Below are 21106 nucleotides of genomic sequence, written 5' to 3'. Positions count from 1 at the left end.
CCAAACCTGTGTACAGAGGCTTAACCAAAAGTTGGGTAGGCCTCAAATGATGGGGGAAAGCCAAAAGGAGAAGCCAGCAATACAACTCTATGGAACAAATTCCCAAACTCCTTTCTGTGCCACCTTTCTGTTCCTCCTGTCATTTCCCATTGTGTCCCTCATTCCCATCTCTAACACAGCTCGTTGTTTGGTTCCCTAATGATTGTGTTTAAACACTTTTGCTTGCTCTTTTGTCCAGTGAATCAATAGGTGATATTCACAATCCAATAATCAAACAGTTTGCTAATGAAATGAATACAGAGAACAGGCAGCTCAGTGGGGCTCAGACTGCTGAGAAAAATGAGCTGAATCAAAAGTTGGCTCAGAGTTTCCTTAGTAACAGGTGGGCTTTCATTATTCAGTTGAAGAACAGCCTTTGTGAGACCACAGAGTGATATCAGTGGATTGCCCAGAGGAGCTGGCATGGTGGGACAGATGCACAGATGTGCAAGGACACACCTGCTCTCTGAACCTCTGCCACAGAACAATCCATTTCAGCATTTCATTGGCCATAAAATTGGTTTTCCCACAGTTCACTTCATATGTTCTTGGAGGATTAAAACACAGAATATTGCTAATGAAATCCCAGGCTACTTTGCTTGGTTTTGTTGTTTTAATTATGATTTTCAGTGTAAGAAGGTTAACCCCTTATAGCACTTAGTTTAGAAATTTGGTAAAGTGTTTATTCGGGAAAAACAAAGTCAATCTGCCTTTTTATGAGTCCACCAGACTGCCACTATTCATCTTCCCCCAACCTGTCACCAGTCCTTCCTTCCTTCTGCTTTGTTGCTGTTGCTGTTTCAGTATTTCTAAGGACTCCAAAGGTTTGTTATGTAATTACATAAAATTTCAGGTTTAGGGGTTGCTGTGTTTGGCAATGCAAGTTATTAGATGGGCATCATGTTTCAGTGTTGATAACCCAGGATCAGAGCTGGACCTATCCCAGTTTTCGCATTTGTACTTTTTCTGGAAGTGTCAAACACAGAGCCATCACTCAGTGGGTTAGAGAGAGACAGGAAAGGAAGGACAGTGTAGAAATTCAGGTCTTTCTGTGAACAAAGAAATTTATATGAATATATGTAGGAAATAATCACATACTTAAAGAATGGTGATATTGCACAGGTGCTTTAAAGTGAGTATGCAACTTCAGGAAATTCTGATATGAAATTCAAAGCCCATATCATCTGTAGTTATTCTCTTCTAATCTCTTACAGATTACATAATGGTTTTGGTTTAAGTATCTGCTCATTACAAGCAGAGATAAAAGACTAGCTGTAGAGGCTACATCTGGTACGAAATACTGAATTACATTTCTCACATTAGAAGTGTCCTTAACAGTTGGGCTAATTAAAGATAAAATCATGTCCTTATGATAAATATTTATAAATTGAAAATCTGGCACTTGTAAATATGCATTACTACTATGCAAAGTTAAGCCATACTTGTAAGCTGCATGTCTGAGAAATCCCAGTAGCCCAGTTTTTCTTTAAATGCATTGTGCCAGGGACCGTCCTTGAAAATGTCTTTTCAGTCACTGTGAAAACCAACTCAGCTGAGGGCAGAGTTTATCATTTAAGTGAAGATACGTTGGTGAAAGTGTATTTGTATAACTTCTGCAAGTTTAGCCTGAGTTGTCAAAGCTCTTTCTTCTCCACATGCAGAAGGTAAGTGCGGAGAAAACCTGTGTGCAGGAACTGTGAAAGAGCTGACCTGACATTCTCAGCTGCAAGATCTGCTGGAGTCACTCGCCTGCTGCATGAAATGCATATTCAGCTCTCAAGGACTTTACAGTGCTGATAGAAATAGGTTTCCTCAGAGCATTGTAGGGAAACTAAAGAAGTGGTAGTGGTCTAGCCAAATATCTGGTGGTCTGCATGTCGTGTGTCTTTGATAAACATTTTAGCTTTCAAATTAAGCAGTTTATGTAACAGAAGACCTGCTTTTTCTTACATATCTCATTCCAGTAAAATCTTCTTAGGATGTTAAAGATTTTTTTTCTATGACCTGAAAAGGATGGGTATTTTTGGTGAGCTGTAGACAATCTTTTAAAGACTTTTTGTCCTGAGAACCATCGCTGACATGCTGAACATTACTTACATTACTTAATACAATATAGTAATAGATGTTCTTAATGGCCCAAATGAACTAGAACATTTAAGCAAATGTCTGAAATTGTTTAAGAGCTCTGTTGAATAAAACCTAAATTAATAGCTGGTTTTTCACCAACAAAGTTGAAAAAAGACTTTTTGTTTCAAAGTTAGATGAAGAGTATAGGTGGTCTGTCTAGCTGAGAGATTTTGCATCCAGAATAGAATCACTAGACAATAGGTAGAAAATACAGAAGGAAATTCCCTGCAGTCTTCAACTTCTCTTAATTAAAAGTTTTATATTCATCCAAATGTCTTCAAAGCAATTTTTCAGATGTGGTTAAAAATACTTAATATGTCCATAGGGGCAAAAATAACAACCTAACTTTATTAAATGGCATGTTTTTTTCATTATATTTGTCACTGTAGGTGCTGTAACTTCTAACACCTTTACTCATTAAAAGAGTGTGATATCTACATTCTCCTCTTAGAAATGTTGTGACAGGAGAGCAGTGTTAAAGGAAGAAGAACATCCACAGCTGAGATATATTTGAGCACAAAGTTAAAGCATGGAGTGCTGAAAGCTGTTGTTTCTAAAATTTACCAGACAACATATGCTATGTTTCATTATTTTCTTTGTTGTGTAATCAAAGTTGACAGGGGAGTAATATTTTCCTCTTCCTGCCATTGAGACCTTGATTTTGGCAAAGCCCATGCACTGAGTGAGTAATCTCAGTGCTTATGTGTCAGTGTTTAAGATAATTTAAAGACTCTCAACTTCAGTAATTTAGATCAACCTCTTTCAGTGTTGCAGTTATGCTCTTTTGGTACAGGTTGAGTGACCAAATTTGTTATTTTCTACATCACTATGTGAGAACAGCGGGTTTTAAGACCATTCCTCAGATATGGTGATGTAATCTAGATACATGTGGGCATAGTTGGGGTTTTTTTCAGAAATTCAGCAGTAAGTACAAAATGTATATCCTCTGTAAGGACATTAAGTAATATTTTTTCTGGGATAAATTTTTGAAATCAGTTTTATCCACTGGTCTAAAACTTCTTTTTGATCCTTAGAGCACACAGCAATCCAGAGCATTCTTTGGGATTTGTGTCAGGTCTCTGAGAAAGCTTCACTTTCAGATGGAAGAAGTAGCAAAACCAGGAAGTAAATTCCACTGAAAGGTCACAAGAGGCATCCACAAAACCTGCCTTGAAAGACAGGGTGACCTCCAGACAGCACCTCAAAAGGGTGATTTAGACCAGTGCTCTAATTAGGTCATGTGGAATCACCCTCTGACTGTGCCTGTTGTTTTTCCTCTGATTATATAGGAAAAGCAAGTGACACTGAAATCCTTTTCTGTATAGCACTGTTTAGTATTGTCCTAAAGATACTTTTGACATAGATATACTTTGTAAAATCATATCTTGTCTCGCACTTACACAGACCCACTGACCACCAGCTGCATCAAACTCCTGATGCAACACTGACCAGTGGGACTGTTTCCTACTACTGGACCTCCACTGGTGGGAAGCTGCTGGGGGTTTTTTTGGATAACAAGTCTGAGAACTGCCTGAGCACTGAGCAGTTCTGGTAGCAGTGCTGTGACTGATGCTTTCACATCTTTGTTTGCTGCTGCAGCACCTGCTCAGCAGATGAGGCAATGGGAGCACTCTCAAATTGCAGTGAGAGAAAATCAATTCTATTCCACTCAAGAGATTTTGTTTTCAAAGACTACTAAATATTATCATTCAGTTTGTAGCACTGGAGTCTTGAAAAGATGAGGTAAACCACGTGCCCAGGGGAGAAAAAAGGCACAGCAAAAAATGCCAATGGTTAATGTGGGCTCTTGTAGGGAAGCTGAAAGAGCATCATTTTGGAGAGCAAAATTGTTCTGAGAGCAGGTATTACTCTTGAACTGAGCACATTGTTCAGCACTTCAGACAGCAGCTGTATGCTGCAAGTGAAAGGAAGAAAGAGAAGCCAGTTTGTGTCTGATACTCCAGGGAGAATGTTCAAGATCAATTTATCCATGTGACTTAAATGGTTGTATTTGCCAGAAACACTGCCTTTTAAAAAATACCCATCTACTCTTCCATGTGTGTGGGTGTACACACATATCTCATAGTAGCATCTCCCTGTGCCTGGATACTTACTTTGTTTTCCTGTCTATGAAAATGATGAAAGGGCACAAGAGTGTTGATAACATTCAGGTTTTTCACTCAATACAATTTTATTTCTTTACAGAACTGCTTCTCCTCCTCTTGCTTCCATTTTGGCTCTACTGCTGCTCCTCTCTCTGTCCTGCGGTTCTAGGGACAAATACATACAGGATCAGCTTTTTCTTGTATATCCTCTTTCTTCAGTCCTTGGTTGAGCAAGAGGTTTGTGTAGTGAATCAATGATTTTTGGATAAACATAATTCTATTTAAAATCTAATTTTATCATTAAACTTGAACAGCTAACATAAAAGCAGAGTAATTAGACCAGAATGATGACCCCAAACCCTTGTGAAGAGCACAGGACAGAAAAGTGCATAATAAAGGTATTTCTTTCAAGTCCTCTTCCCATCTCCAATAATTTTTCTTTTGGGGACTTACTGCATCATATTAATGTTTCCAATCTAGTGCAATTTAGTGATTACTCTATAGATTTGATCAGTTGATCTGTGAAAACTGCTTTCACAAAGGTCTGTGGGAGGGAGTTTCACGTTTCACAGCTCTGTGAAGGAATGCCTCCTTCTGTTTGCTTTGAACTTCACCTGCAGTCCGGATGGAGAGCCATCAGTTTGGGAATGAAATGCAGTGAACATGGATTCCTGTCTGCCATCACTGTAAAAAATAGTTCATTAATCAGCACTTAAAGGGTGATAATCTGGCCCATGTGATAAATTTCACTGCTCTGTCAGAACCACTTTTTTTTCCCAAAATTCTCTACCGAGTGCATGGAAAGAGAAGCAAGGTCTGTACTGTACCCATTACATATTTATTATGTCATTCATATTGCACTAATTTAGCCTTCTCCTTCTTTTACAGTCTCATTTGCTTTTGCTGAGAAAAGCATTTATTTAATTGAAGGCTCAGTCTAAATAAAGCCTGCTACTGATTGCCTATGCTGATTATTCCAGGCATTCTCCTCCTAATTTGGAAAATCTGCTTGCTTTTCTTTGGTTTATTTTTATAGTAGTAATTTTCTTCCTATATTTTTACACTGTCCATGGTGCTGGGTTGAGCAGTTTGATTTCCAGCCGAGGCAAGGCCAGTCCAGCAAACCTGAACACAGCAAACCTGCTTCAGAAATGGATTTTGTACATTAGGAACTAGAGCTGGAAAACAACTTCTGAATTCAGGGGATTTTGGATTCAAGCCATGGAAGTAAGTGTAGTTACAGAAACTGGAGTCAGACACCCCTGGAATTTAAACTAGTTCAAGTCTCAGTTCCAGCCCAATATCATCTGATTGTGTAAGAAAAATTGTTTTCTAGGTACATGTTTCTTCATTATTTTTTATTATATTTCAGGTTAAACATGGGTACATTATTTTCCATCCTGTTTTAACCTATTTGGATTTCTGTAATCGTTGCAACTAGATTTCCCTGGAGATTGGGGCTCAGGCTGTATTTCTTGAGTTAAACTGGGAAACATCAAATTTTTCAAAGTTAGAAAAGAGATATGTTTCACAAAATCTTACTGTTGCATTGTTATGGGATATACCTTAATAAAGGAAAAAGATGATTTGGCTAGCATTTCATGTTTATAACAGAGATATTTTATAATGACTTAACTACTCCTTAAAGAGAAAGGCTGGTCAAAACACTAATTAAAAGGATGTGGCTGTATGTTGGTCCATATAGAGAAGGCAGGCCATAGTCCCCTTTCTTTCCTGCCCCAAATTGAGCTGAAAACATGCCCAGTCTTCCATGTCCTTACATTTTTCTACTCTATGGAAAACAACAGTAGAGTACCAGAAGTCTGGGAATTATGGGACTGCAGCTGCACAATAAGCTGAGACTGGGATGTTACCACTCTCAGGAGAATTATCCAGGAGACACAGCTAAATGCCTTTGTTCTCTTACAGTGCAGTTATGTCCAAATCATGCTGACCCTTTTCCCTGGTGCCACAGGAGGGTTTCTCTGAGTGGTAAATGATAATTTGTACAAAGAAGATGCTGCACTTTTAAAATTCTGTAAAATAACTTCAGCTTCTCCTGCTAACAGACCAACTGCCTTCTGCATGAGATTCAGTTGTAGTTTCTTTTTATGTAATGAACTGTTTTCTCGTCTGGTTCTTGTCAGAAATAAGATCAAAAGCATGCTAACAACTGGGGTAGCTATGGTTTTCTTCCCTTCTTTTTCATTATCTCCAGGCCTGAAAAAGGGTGGTGAATAGTTCATGTAGGCCTCAGTTTCCTTGAGAACGTTGCTCTGCCTTGGGTTGCTTGGGAGCTCAGCAGTGCTGTGGGATGGCCAGTTACAGAGAATCATCTCTCTTAAATCAGAGCTGCTGCAGTCTGGGAGGATGTGATGGTTGTACAGAGGCGGTTGCTCCTGAGCCTGGTTGGCTTGGTCATCCCTTTCTGTTTCAATCTTCTCCATGAAGCATCCAAAGCAAATCTCAGATACTTGTGTATTATCATTGATACTTGTGTAGGCATCTTCCCCTGTTAGGGGGAGTCAGTTTAACTCCCTCTTACACCCTCTGGGTAAGAAAAGCAGGTTTTAAGACAGTGTGCTGGTGTGGGTCACAAAGCTGCAAGAGAGAAGCCAGAGAAAAAGAGAAGCCAGGAAATGCTGGTAAAAATTGTCCAACTTACCAGAAGTGTTAAATGAAGGAAGACGAAAATCAACAAGAGCTTGTCAAAGCTCCTGTAATGACTTACATGGTGAGCTGGATTTAGAAAGCAGACTCTGGAATGAGAGGGGGGAGGAAAGTCTTCAGAGGTGGTTTTGAATTTCCTGTTGAGAAATATCTGCAGTAGAAACCATGAGCAAAGTGTTTGCAGCATGGTTTTGACTTGGGAAAAGGTATCCAAATTAAAACACGAATTTTGTTTGAAATTTTCTTAAAATTGATTTGTGCTTTATGATTGATTTCTGCTTATGAAAGAACATCCAGGAAGCATCAAAGGTAGCAGCTGAACTATATGAGCTGTGAATTCCCCTCCCCAGCACTTACCTCTTGCCTTGCAAAAGCCACTGTGTAGCCTTACAGCCCCAAAACCATAGTGCAGGCTGTGAATTACCATAAAACCAAAGTGTTTATTAACTCATTTCATGGTGTAGCTGGTGAAGACTCCAAGGCTTATCAACATGTGTGTTACATCTCCTCAGGTGACTGTCTGTGGTTTGGTTGGTTGTTTTGTCATGAATTATTTATGCCAAATAGGCTGCTCAGGGCTCACAGAACTTGAACCAAAATAGGTATTTCGTTCTTTAGTAGGGATGGATTATTCCATCAGAAAAAAGGAGTTATGATCAGGTCTTTGGAAAAGGTAAATCTTTTTGTCTTTCAGATTCAGCTTTGTCAGATGAGAACTAAGAAGGACATTTTGTGCTTGATCAGAAAATGATGGTAAATTACATGGCAGGAGGACAGCTTTTGATGACTAAAATCAGAATCAATTCCTGTATTTAAACCTTTTTTTACAAAGACACTGACTTTTTTTGCATATTGATTGATTCATAAACCTCATGTTTGGTAGGCAAGCCTGAAGCTCATTGGGTTTAGGTGTTTTCATGATCCAAGAACAGCCAGAGCAAGCCCTGGTGCCTGGCACTGGGTGGAGCCCGTCCTGCATCTCTGCCTTCCAGTCCTTTCGGATCAAAAATTCATTTGGCAGTTCAGACCTTTCTTCCCAAGCAGGTTCTCCACAATCCCGTGTCGGTTTGTGGTGCATCTGATGTGAGGTGATGATCACAGAGACAGCACATGTGGATTGTTTTGCTTGCTTTTCTTTTAGAGTAACTGCACAGGTCTTTATTCTGATTTTAATCCATTTTTTCTTTAATGAGTAATCCATTAGGTCTGAACAATGTCTTGCAGTAATGGATCCTGCTTTTTTTTTAGTTAATGGATACTGTGAAACCTCCAGTCACATTTAAATTCAAATCACTATGTATTTCATAAAAAAACAAATAATGAAATGCTTGTGAAGGTGCCATTCTTTGGACATTTTTTAGTATTTCATGCAGCTTTTATATCAATGCTTTTCCCAGCTGCTGTTTAAGAAACCAGGAATTAAAAACAAATCACAGCTCTACCTTTATTTTTTCCTTTTGTAGTGGGAGGGGACTGTGTCTTTTAGTGTATAGCAGGATGCATTTAACTGCCCTGAGGATACATTAAAGGGGGCTGTAAAAATGGGGCCAGCCAGGACACTCTTCTTTCTTCAGAGTTTGGGGGAAAAAAAGGGGGGTGTTGCTAGCAACTTGACAGTATTACTTCTGAAAAACATCTGAAATGAATAAATTAAATTTGAGTGCATACATCTCTAAGATTCCTTTTATGTTAAAGATCAAAAGCAAGAGCAAAGTAAATTGCCTGCTTGTCATCTTAGAATTATTGCATTGACTGGTTCAGATTTCCTTCTTGTGCTAACTAACAAAAGTGAGTGGGATACAGTTGAGTGAACAGAAATGTGCTGCTGCAGACAAAACACCATCAGTGAGACTTCTATTAATACCCAACAGTGACCTGTTTGTTTCTTTGTTTAGGATGTAACACACCAACAATAACAAGAACTAACACGAGCACTGGAAATAGGGTACCTGAAAATTCTGAAATCTGGGCAGAATTTACCCTGGCAGGTTTCTAAAGCAGACACTGAATTCCAGCAGAGGCAGCTGGATCCACAAGGGCATTGCAGCACTGAACACCTGTGTGGTGCAGTTGGGATCTGAATAACATCCATGTGCTGAAATGAGGGATTTGGATGAACAGTACCATAAACACCAGCTTGTTTAGGCAGAGTCTGTCTCCCACGGCCACCAGGAGATAAAAGAAGTTTTAAATCCCATCCTTGCTGGTCTCAGCTGTTGTTTCATTGCTTACAACTCACTCCGGTTCCACACCAAAACACCTTCCTCACTGTTGGCAGTTAGCAGATGTTCAGTGGAATTGTAGTGAAGTTGTGGTGTTTCCCAGAGAAGAAAAACAGGTGCGTGATTGGTGGGACAAACTTTTTCCCTGGTGTCTGTCTCTGTCTAGGGTGGGTTTGTCAAAATCTTCCTTGAATTCTCCGAAAGCAGGATTTATTTTATTTTTAGCATAACTAAAAATGCTTTATTACTTTTCTATCCTCTGGCCTTCTAATTGCACTTAGGCAGGGGCTGATTTACATATATGATGACACAAAGTCTTGGCTTCTTTTCCTCTTTTAAATCCGAAGGTTAAATTCTCTGAATGGTGGGATGATGCTACTTTAGGACATGGATCCTTCCAGTAAAAGGACAGCACTTAATTCCCTTGCAAAGTACTTATTTCTGTGACTAAAAGAGCGTCATATGGGTTTGCATCTCACTATGGGTTTATGATTGTTACTTTTTCCTAACTTTTTCATAGACTAAAGTAGTTTTGCTTACCTGCAGAAGAAGTGGAAAATGCTGAGAAGGTTATCAAACAGTCACTGTAATTACCTGCAATGTGGTAGCAGTTGAGCATCTCAAAGTGACTGCAGCATCACTTGTAAAGCATGTTTGTCCTGTTATGATTTTAAGGACCCAAATAATAACCTGGAGAGCACAGAATCCCATCAAAGAGCCCCTTGTGTCACAGCCCATTGTACTCCACCATTGCCTGTTGAGGTTTTCTAATTGAGTTTGTCCCGAGATTTAAAAAAACCTCCCCAGTTTTGCTGGGTTCCTGCAGCTGAGTCAGAGCAGCTCCCAGAGTTGTTCTGCTGCCTCCCTTGCAGTGTAAGTCCCTCAGCAGAGAGATGAGTCGGTTACACGAGCAGGGATAATTAGCACTGATACACTAAAATAGGGTAACAGACAAGTTGTAGCTGAGGACAATACAATGACTCACTCTCTGTTTTCCACCTTGACTCATTTGCTATTTGAAAAGGGTTTGGATTTTGAAATATGAAAGCCCGTGTAGCTCTTCCCAGGCACACAGCAGAATAATTTATATTTTGCTTTCCAAGCTGCTTAATTTTTAACTATACTTTGAGCCTAGTTTATATATTTTATATCAGTCTTCGCTAACTCCCACAAAAGCAAAGAATTGATGTTAGACAGCTGTCTTAAGATGGGTTCACCTACTTTGCTTTTCATTTATTCACTGTGAAAGAGGTCTAAATCTGCTGCAGAAGAAAGCATGGAAGGTTTTTCTGGCTAGAGAAATAAGGATTTCCATGTGAAGTTACACTTTTCCTCATTACAGCTCTCCGGCTTTAAATTGCCTCTGCTATCTTATAAAATATCTGCTGTCTGAAGGCAAAATCAGTTGTTGCTGGCTTTTTATTTTTTTAAATGTCATTTAAGGTTGTGGTATCTGACAAATTGCCCCCTCTGGCCCACCACTTGAACAGGACTAAGCAGGTGATACATTTTGTGTTAAGCATGGAATGGCAGATTGCTGGAATATACGAGCAGTAACCAGTGAAGTTTGGGGTTGTCATCAGTGTCCATCCCTGGGTATCATTCTAGGCTTGCTCATCATTCTGTCATGGTTTTCAGGGAATACTTAGTGGGATTTTGAATCGCTCAGTATTAAATTGATACATTTTCAGAGGCTTTATGTGGAGCCATCAAAGTGTCGTTTTGCTCGAGGAGCATACAACCCATTGTATTTCAGTAGAGAAATTACACTTAAGTCCTTTAGAGGCATTTAAAAATTTTTGAATTGTCATTTAATAGTGTCATAAATCAACACCAGATCTAAACACTTTCTGTAACAAAATGTAAAATTAATTTAAATGTTTTGCACTTGATGATAAACAACAGAATTTCCAGTATTTCCAGCCATCTGGTCCAGTAATTTTTCTGTTTCGCAACAGTATAAAATAGGATTAAATGCAATTTCAGGAAGCTGTGAGAGCCTGAAATCCAAGGATCTTACACTAAGCATGCCAAAACATAATCCCAAATCCTGTTTGTAAAATTAGCTATTTATCCTAACTCCACGTTTTCATGCAAAATAAATTCTGCACTACCTTAAATTGGCAGGAAAGCTGGTGAATATTTTTTTACCAAACTGTGAATGCTGTTGACTGTGATGCTCAGCTGCATCTATGGCCAGTGCACAGAAAGGCTCAGTGGTGAAGGAATTTGGCATCAGCTGGAAATGAAAAGCTCTGTCATGACAGAACATTCTCTCTTGGGGAAGAAGCTCGATTCCCAACTCTGTTGCCTATGGGTTTGCAAACTTTGACAGGAAAGGCAAGTGCTTAGCAACAAAATGACTTTTTCTTTAATCTGTTTGGTAGCATGAAATGGACTTGCAAGGACAATCCAAAAGGCCATTCAGGATAGTGAGTAGTGAGTAGAGAGCGTTTGCAAGAGGGAAGAAACAAAAAGAAGAAATAACTGGTTTGGAGGTGACAATGACATGATTCATTTAATGTCAAATTGTTTCAGAAGTTCTGCAGAAATCCCACAGCTACTGGGGAGGATGGGAGGAATGTAGACCTGACATGTGGATGGTTAGGAGTTGGACAAAATCAGACAGCATTTGCAAATTTTTTGTATAAAATATCATGTTCTGAGAGAAGGGGAAGAATGGTTGGACTTCTTTAAACATTCTTTTGGCTAATCAGACAATGATTCAGTCAAGCATTTCAAAATACATTATAAAGCCTTAAATATGAATTATGGGTGTCCTCTTTACTTGCTTCTGCTTGTCATTTAGCTTTTCTGCTACCTCTGACCAAGATGGGATGATACTTGCATGAGACCTACCCAGAAATTTTCTGAATAGCATATTGTTGTCTCCTGCCACAGATCAAATGTATTTCTTTCAAGTTTATAATGGGAGTGATTTTTTTACTCCAGTACAGTCCAAAATAGAAGTAATCTGTTTGTTTTTTTTTTCAAAAGAACAGAACAGCCTTTAGTCATTAAAAATACAGAGGGGATCAGAATAAACCTACCTTGTTTGTACCCCATACTAGATAAATGTTAATTCATGTCATTCTGAGCTGGACTCTTCTTGCAGGTGTCAGCCTTTCCTGGCTGCTCTCATCTTTCTTGCCCTCTTCTTATAACTCACAACCTCTTCTGCTTTATTAGATTTCTTTGATGTATCTGGCTCTGTTCCATCTGTCTTGAGCAAAGATTACAATTTACCTTCTCATGTGTGTTTTTTATTTGTCTTGCCCTTTTTCTTAAGGTCACTGGCCTTGGATAAACTCTCCTTAGTGAATCTTCTTCATGTTAATTGACAAATACAGCTCCACTGTCCTTGCCTTTTAATTCACATTTGAGTAGCATCATTCTTTAGGCAGGTACCTAATTTTAATCTGCTGCCTCTGAACTGTTCCTTCTCTCTGGCCAAAGGAGTAGTGAGATGACAAGCACACCTTGCAGTGAGCATAAAGAAGTCAAAGTCCAGTAACCCTAAACAGAGGTGGTGGAGCAGAATGAAGTTTTACTAATTATTTGTTACTATTAGAATTATTTACTTCTGTTTACTAATTAATTGTTCAAAATGCAAGTTCAGGTAAACAGTTTAGTTTTAATTTAATGCTGCATGTAAAGAATGAAGGTAAACGTGACACCTGTAAACTGCTAACCCAATACACACTCTCTCTCCCTTTTTTTTTTTTAACAGGCATTAAAGCTGTATTTGCTGGGCATTACCACAGGAATGCTGGAGGGTCCTACAAAGGACTGGAAATGGTGGTTTCATCAGCTATAGGATGTCAGCTGGGAGAAGACACGCACGGGCTTCGGGTGGTGGTGGTCACAGAGGAAAAGCTGGTTCACAGATATTACAGTTTAAATGAACTGAGCAGCCAAGGCATAGAGAAAGAGCTGCTGGATGTGCTTGCTAAGCAAAAGTAAGCTGTATCAAAGGGGTTTTTCCATATTAGATAAATATAAACAGTTTTATGAAGTTTCCCCAAGCTAAAATACAGGTTCCTGACTGCACCGTGTCCCAGAACAGCTCTCAATTTGTTGTCCTCAATAACAAGAAAGTTGTTGATGTGTTTTTCTTTTTGAAAATGAGACCTGTGAGGAACATGGAAGAAGAGCAGAGCTAATATGGTGATGTGTCACTGAAAAGTACTGCTCTGAGAATTTTCATCTCAAAAAGGTTTGAAATCAGCAGATTCCCACTGACTTTAAGCAACCTCCAGATCATTCCGTGTTACCTCCGTGTTGGATTTTCCCCCATTTCCCAGGCTTTACTTTCTTAGCTCTTTGGAGCCAGCAGCAGTAGGAGAACAAACACATTCTGCTTTGCACTCACAGCTTGGGGTTCTGTTATATCCATTATAAGGTTTCATATAATGTTACATAGTTCTATAGTTTGTGTTATATAGTTTTATACAATGAAAAGTCTATAAATGAGGCTAATACAGACATGCCACTGACAGCAACTAAATGTGAAACAACTATTTTCATTTTGAAATTTAACTACCATTCAATTAGCATATATTCTTGCTACAGAAGTTGGAATAATTGCATGGGGAGAATGTTCTGTACAGAAGGCTGTTGTCAGAAGTCATTTTGTTGAATCATAGACAAGAGGAGAGCATTGATTTCCAAATGCAATGTAGAGTGCCTTCCTGTAGTATTAGAGAATATTGAAAACCCTAAAAAATATATTTTCTTCATTGGAATAAGTCATTAAAATAAATTCTGTAAAAGAAGTTTATGTGCTGCAATCCACCTCTTTTTTTAGCAAGTGTATGTGATTTGTTTAAAAAAAAATCCTCATGTAAGTAACTCATCCCTGTTTTTATTTTTGAAGTATTTAGTTGAACACATTACAGTCCATGCCATAGGTTATCTGGAATTAGAGCTGGTGCAGCTGTGGCACCTGAAGAGGAGGAACACACTGAACATTACTTGTGCTGCCTGAGCAGTGGTGCATTCTAGCAGGTTTTATGCATACTCACATACAAGAATGTTCCCTAGAGGGTATTACAGGTATTTAAATATGGTGAGAGGTATGAAATGCTGTGCTGAAGAGTCAGTTTAATTACATTTTAGTCACAACAGTTTATCTCAGAGGCTCCTTCAAGCCTGATTTGTGGGACTCCTGAGATTGTGAAATCACCTGTGTAGCATTGCCTTGTACCTGCAGCTGGACAGGGCCAGAGGGGGACTGTGGTCCCAGGACAGCAACCTGAGCACAGGGAATGTTTGATCCAGAAAAAAACAAAATGATTTTGCTTTTATTCTCCACCTGGTTTCACTTAGTTGAATGTTTTCACAGTCTCATTTTCAGGAGAACCATGTGGAAAATAAGAGAATGTTTTCACTGCTCATATAGTACAGTCAGGGGGAGGATTTTTAACCATGGTGTGTGGCTGGACATTCCTGTATGAAGTAAAGACTTAAAAAATAAACTAGGAATGCTTTTTTACCAGCATAAATGACAAATTCTGTTGCATCACTTTTTTTAGGGTAATTAGCTAATGTAGAATTAATACTGATACCTTAGCTAATTTGAAATGGCAGAGGTCCTTGTTGTCACCATGCCTCATGTTGTTTATGCCAAGAAAAATAACATATATTATGTTAAATTATGAAACAATTCACCCATGGAGACCCTAATTATAATTTTAAAAACCATCTTTTGATGCTGAGGACATTATTTTTGTACGTCCAGCAGGGTTGGTAATTGAAGCTCTGTCAGTGTCAGCTTATGACTGACCTTAAAGCAAGATGTCACTGGAAGTTCCAAGTGCTGGTGAAACAGAGAGCAAGGGAGTGGACTCAAGGCTGGGCAGAGAGGAGAAAAATCCAGTGACCACAACACATTGGGGTTTCTTTTAGGCCTCTAAAAGGATGAAATAAACCTTGATGACTAATATTAAATGTGGAAAATTCATATTAGAACACCAGAGCAACCTGTGAAAGTAATCAAATACTGCATAATTAAGTACGCTCTGAGGCAGGAGCATGAGGCAAATGACTAAAAACAAAGTCTTTGAGAGAAGTCTTGGTTTGTAAGCAACAAATAGAAGAACACACTGCTGCTGGACCTTTCCAAAAAGTCAGTAAGACTTCAGTGCACTGTTTGCTACCACTACCAAAATAACATCCAGCTGATGGGCAAATTCCTCAGGCAAATATGAGACATCTACTAGAAAGAGCTAATACAGGAAAGCTTTCCAAGGCCAGATGTGTAGGGCCCAGCATGGGCCTCTCAGAAGGCAAACAGCCACATGGCAGCTCCCACAGCCACCACATGGAAGTTCATTCCAACAGCAGCTTGGGATGGATGCTGGCAGCTTCACACAGCCAGCAGCAGGCTCACAGCAAGGAGGGCAAACCATAAAAGATTTGTAGGGCTTCTTTGGAAAAGTTTTTTGGATTATCTGGTTTGGCACTTAAAATTAGTTCCTTTTATTAGGGAGGGAGGTGTCATGAGTAGTTTGCACCCATTCTAATCCTATTGTCCCTAACATAAAGGGGTTTATTAATTGTTACTCAGGCAGAAGATTATGTGAGTCAAAGCTGATAAATGCAGGCACTGTGCTCTTGGACACAATTTCATTGGAAAATGCCCCGTAAATAAATTGCAAAAGTAAAATATATTGTAGAGAAAAAGCATTAGACCAGAATGTTAAATGAACCTGCAGTCCAAATGAAGTACAGCTAAGCAGCATCAGATACAGAAAGGGGAAGGGGGGGGGCAGAAAACCCCCAAGAATACACACAGAACTAAGGCAACACAGACAAATTAAAACCTTTTCAAGCGATACAAAAACATACCCAGCACTGCTCTAAAAAAAAGAAAAAACCCATAACCACAGCCCACAACTCAGAGAGCCATTACTTTTTTTTAATTGACATTTTCATTTGTTTCTCTACAAGTAATTTCCTCCATTAGCACTTTGTCAAATGCAGGTAGTTTAGTACATTTCTACTAATAAACACCTTATTTTTTTTCTCTTGGAGACCCATTAAAGCCTCGTCCTATTTAAATTTATAGTGGTATTATTTCACTTTTGGGTAGCCAGAAATTGGAACATCTGTCTTGTAAATATATCCCTGTCTTTCTTGAACATTGCTTAGAAAGGTATAGCATTGTTAAAAAACACAATTTGGCCTTTTAAATTAACTGGTAATGGCATTATCTATGTATATTCAAATCTTTCTCACTCTTCTCCATGTAAAAAAGGCACAGCAGTACAGGAAGGTATCTCATAGTGCTCTAATGAACCAAGATCAGAGCCCTTCACAAGCCAACCTGCCTGCCCAGAGATTTGCTGAATAACATGTCAACAGCACTCCAGGTAGGAAAGCAGTGGCTTGGATTTGGATACACGTGAGACAAAGATAATATTACCACAGGAGAATGTGGGTCCTCCAGTTCACTGCAAGCACGGAAGCCAAGAGGCTGCTGACAGAACACACAGCACAAAAACAAAGCCTGAGCTGAACTTAGACCAAGACTTAGAATTAATAAAAGGCTAAGACTGTCATAGCCAATGAGGAGGAGGTGGAGCCCCCTCACTTTGCTTCAGCTGTATAAAAGCTGATGTGCAGCCCTCACTGGTCTGACAATTCATTTCCACTCTCTCTTCACAGTGAGAGTGCAACAGAGATGGGACAGGACATCTTCCCTACCATCACCACTCCCTTTGACTCTTTTTCTTCCATTTTTTCCAAGCTGCAGAAAGGAGTCACCATTCCCACCAGGTGTCATTCCAGCCATTTACTACAGCAGGAGCAGGTCAGGAGCTGATACAATCATCATACATGTACTCCATGTCTGTGGAGCTCCTCACTCTGTGTCCTCTGCCAGCATCCCCTTGAGGCTCTCACACACCCGTGGCCTTACCTCATACATTAAATCTAAGAGAGGATGGATTAGACTCAGTGCAGACAGGTTAGGGCAGAATTCAACAGATCAGGGCCTGAGCTGTCACCCCACAGAACCAGAACATGAAGAGGTGGGTGAGAAATGAAGCTGAACTGGGAAGCAGCTCAGGACGTGCTGCTGGCCACCTTCCTCGGCTGAAGTTGGCACCATCCTCTCCTGGCACTCTTGAGGTGCATGGGGTGCTCCTGCAGACCATTTGCTTCTCTGCCTGTGGCATTTGTCAAACAGATACTCCCAGCAACTCAACATCAACAAATGTTCACTGTTAACAACATAAACACGGGTTGATATTGTACACTCACATGAACCACAGAGGCAAGTTCCCAACTGCCCTGAGGTCACTGTTCAGACCAGGACAAGGATCCTTACAGCTCCACAGATCCCATCACACCCTTCTGAGTGTGCACACACTCCAGGCAACTGATCCACAGCATTCCACAGCTCTGGCTTCCAGGGGAGCAGCTCTGACTGTCTCCAAAGCTTTAACCAACCTATGGAATTGTTGGAGCAATTTGAGATACAACGTGACGTAGCACACGAGCTTTGTAGAGCAGTATTGTCTCCCCCTCCATTCTTAGTCTTTCTATTCCATTCTTAGTCCTTCTATTTTGATTAAAAAGCATGTTTAGGAATATGATGACTGTAAAATGGTGTAAGATTAATAATTCCAATTTATTTCATTTTCCCATAGTCCCTTACAGAAGGTGAAGTGTTCATTACCAAAGATAAACTCCAGCAATGACTGGGATTGCTGTCCTCATTCAGTGCATTTCAGCATATTTTTTTCAGACTGCAGATTTCTACATTGTTTTTTAAGTTGTTCTACAATACAATACCATAAAAAACAAGAGTAAGGAAGAGGATCTATAATTCATGAAAAATATTGGGATTTATCAGTACACTGCCTCAATGCAAGAATGATTACAGCTTCTATCACTTTTCCAAGAAAGCAAGGAAAGAGAAAGAGCAATAACAGAGCGTGCTGTCTGTTAACTGTGACCCAATTTGAGAGTTGAAATACACCAATTATTGTTCAGAGAGCAGCACTCCTTTTCACTGTGCAGCAATTTAACCTGGACAATAAATGCATATTGAAAATTCAATTGATTTAAAATCACAAATGTTGCCAATCTTCCCAATCAAAGGACTTTTTGTATTCCCTTTTTTTGATACAGTACCATGATGGATAACTGTGAAGAATATTTTGTAAAGTCTCTTTCTGAGCCCTGTTTTTAATGGAATTTTGTTTGCTGCGGGTAAACACAGGAGGTAGTGGTTTACATGTGATCATTCAAAATTAATTCTAAATTTTACTGCCTGCACTTTTAATATAAATTAGTCTGCATTAAAATCAGACTTCAAGACAAACTAACAGTTTGACAAAAACAGAGAAACATGGATACTTACCAAACAGATCAAAAAAGTGACAGGACTATGTTAAAATTCACCTCCAGTAAGAACTGAAGGGACTTTTACAAATTTATTGTTTCACTGTTTTTCTTATCTGTGCATTAGGCTGTGTGGAAGTTTCCTATTTTTCTTCTAGAAAAGCAGCTCATTGAGTTAGGTTATTTCTAAGCCCTCTATTATCAATGCAGATATCTAATGCCTCTCCTTATCCAAAGAAACAATGCAATCCTCATTTATTTCTCATTAAAGATGCATTGTACAACTAATCAGCTAAAGGTATTTTACTTGAAGCTTTTGAAGTTTATTTTTAAGTCTTCAACATTTTAATTGCTTTGCTTTGCCCTTGGGTTCCCAGAAATTAAAATATAAACACAAAACTTCCTGTGGAAGTAAAGTTAAACCCTTGAAATTTCCATACTCTTAGACAACATTATAGCAATGCAAATTTAAGCATTTACATTTGTTGTTTAGTATTTCCACTCTACTCCCTCTTCCTCACCCCCCTCCTTTTTCTTTAAAGTAGCAAAGTAAATAATTCTTCACCTTGTTGACTTCAACTATCAGTTGTAACTGCTGTGCTTCAGGACATTTTCCTATTTCCTAGCTTTTGAAGGTGCTTCTGCTCCCCTCTGTACAGCACACACCCTGGAAGATCCAGCTGCCCAGGCCATGAGGGTAACAGAGGTGCCCTGCCCTGGTTTGGGCACTGCCCAAATGAGGTCTCCAGCCCTTGAAACAGGATCAACTGTAACACAAAATGTCATCTAATTCACTGCAGAGAAGGGCATTAAGTTACTCAAGGTTCTTTTTCACACGTATTCATTAGTAAAAGCCTTACAGAATTGTTATGCAACCCCTGCACTGAGGTGTTTGAAGACACATTATCCCCAAATGAACTTCCTGCTTTTCCGAAGTTTCAGGTGTAGAGAACGTTGCCACTGCAGGCTCTGGGATCTGTGGTCCAGGAGCATTATTTCAATATTTCCTACAATATTAGAAGGCAAAAGCCACTTAACTTCGGGACAGTGTGAGATCTCACAGTTACAGGAAGACCTGCTGATTAGCATTCCCAGTCTTAATTAAATCTGGTGTAGCTACTGCCCCTGGGGACTGAAACATAGTGAAGATACTGTTTAGAAACTAGGACATAGCCTGGCAGAGGCTGAGCACAGAAATTGGAGTTGGCTGTAAACCAGACAACGTAGTTAAGACACACTCAGAGATGTGACAGATGTTCAGACTCAGTTCTGCAACCAGATCTCAGTTAACCACGGCCAAAGTGCAGAGGACAGAAGTTACCTCATGATTTTTAAGTAAAGTTACAAGCCAGTATTGGAATTAGTTGGGCCCTTTAGCTTGAGAAATGGATTGTTCAACCCAAGGATTTCCTGGCTGTAAAATTGTCTGTTTACAGTGGAAAGATCCCCATTTCTCCTGGGGAGGTAATTCCTTTGCATTACTACTGAGGGCTTCTCTGATTCTGCACTGGCCACAGGCACTTTCTGCCTCAAAGATGAGCAGAAATAGAGCTCCAAGCACATATTCAGTGCCAACCTTCACCTGCCAGGTGCAGTGGAAATTCTCACTGAGCTTCCCACTCAGCTCACTCGTGGTTTCTTACCATTTCAACTACCACCACACAAAGGATATTTAATTATTCCTCCCATGAACCTGAATGAATGACATCTTAAGTCAGGGTCTGTTAATGAGGCAGAGATCAAACTGATGTTTGATGACAGTGCTCAGAATTGTTCAGCATAATATTAAAAAATGAGATGTCATAGTTCACTCACAGTAGTAGTGAGTAGTGTTGTGTGAGTAGCAGTGTTGGTACCTCCAACACACCACTGACTAACTGCTGAATGTCACTGCTTATAAAAACATACTTAAAGGGAATTATTTGGAAAATACAATCAATTTTTAATTTTAATGAATATTTAATTTAACGTATTTTAAGAAAAATAAATCTCTTCTTACCCTCTTCATTATTCTGCACTGACCAGTCAGCCCATCTGTGGCTTTAGACGTGAACTGTGTTCTCTGTAGGAAAATACTGGAGTAGCCTTACACAAGACCATAGGAAACACTTCACCTAAACAAATTATAGCTACTCTTTTTTTTAAAAAACGTGCACATCAGTGTTTGCAAGGGCGGGGGGGGGGGGGGGGGAGGCTTCATTATGAAGTCTCTCAGTTAATAAGAATCATCAAGCTAAAAGAAAAAAAAAAAACTTGGAAACTGCACAGTTTAACACAATAAAACCCCAGCAAACACAGAGCTCATCCATCAGCACCATTTAGTTCTCAGCTGGGGAACTCGCACAACCTTTTCTTCACATTTATGCTCAGCTTTGGCTCATTACTTTAATACTACCAGAAAACTAAATTATGCCCAGTGTTTTCACTGCAGAAACTTAACAGAGCATCCAACTGTGCATAGGATTCTTTATGGTAAGAGACACTGAAGCATCACAGAGGGAACAGGGCAAGCCAAGTTTCCAGAAGACTCTTGTGAATTTGGACACTAATGGTGACAACTTAGATTCAGTAACATTATTTTAAATTAAGACC

At 39.4% G+C, this 21106-nt stretch overlaps 1 protein-coding gene across 6 annotated transcripts in view; it reads left to right on the top strand.

Moving 5' to 3' along the window:
• The window catches only part of CPPED1 (calcineurin like phosphoesterase domain containing 1), a 41161-nt gene extending 27223 nt beyond the window's left edge, over positions 1–13938 (top strand). For all 6 annotated transcript variants that reach the window (XM_027655089.1, XM_027655093.1, XM_027655088.1 and 3 more), the window contains one exon: positions 12894–13938. In XM_027655089.1, the coding sequence (XP_027510890.1) occupies positions 12894–13126 (233 nt within the window). In that variant the 3' untranslated portion in view covers positions 13127–13938. The remainder of the gene's footprint in view (positions 1–12893) is intronic.
• The last annotated feature ends 7168 nt before the right edge of the window (positions 13939–21106 follow it).

The sequence above is a fragment of the Corapipo altera genome, unplaced genomic scaffold, assembly GCF_003945725.1.
Source record: "Corapipo altera isolate COAL_440 unplaced genomic scaffold, ASM394572v1 98, whole genome shotgun sequence".
Classification (NCBI taxonomy): Eukaryota; Metazoa; Chordata; class Aves; order Passeriformes; family Pipridae; genus Corapipo; species Corapipo altera.
This window is presented reverse-complemented; position numbering and strand designations above follow the sequence as displayed.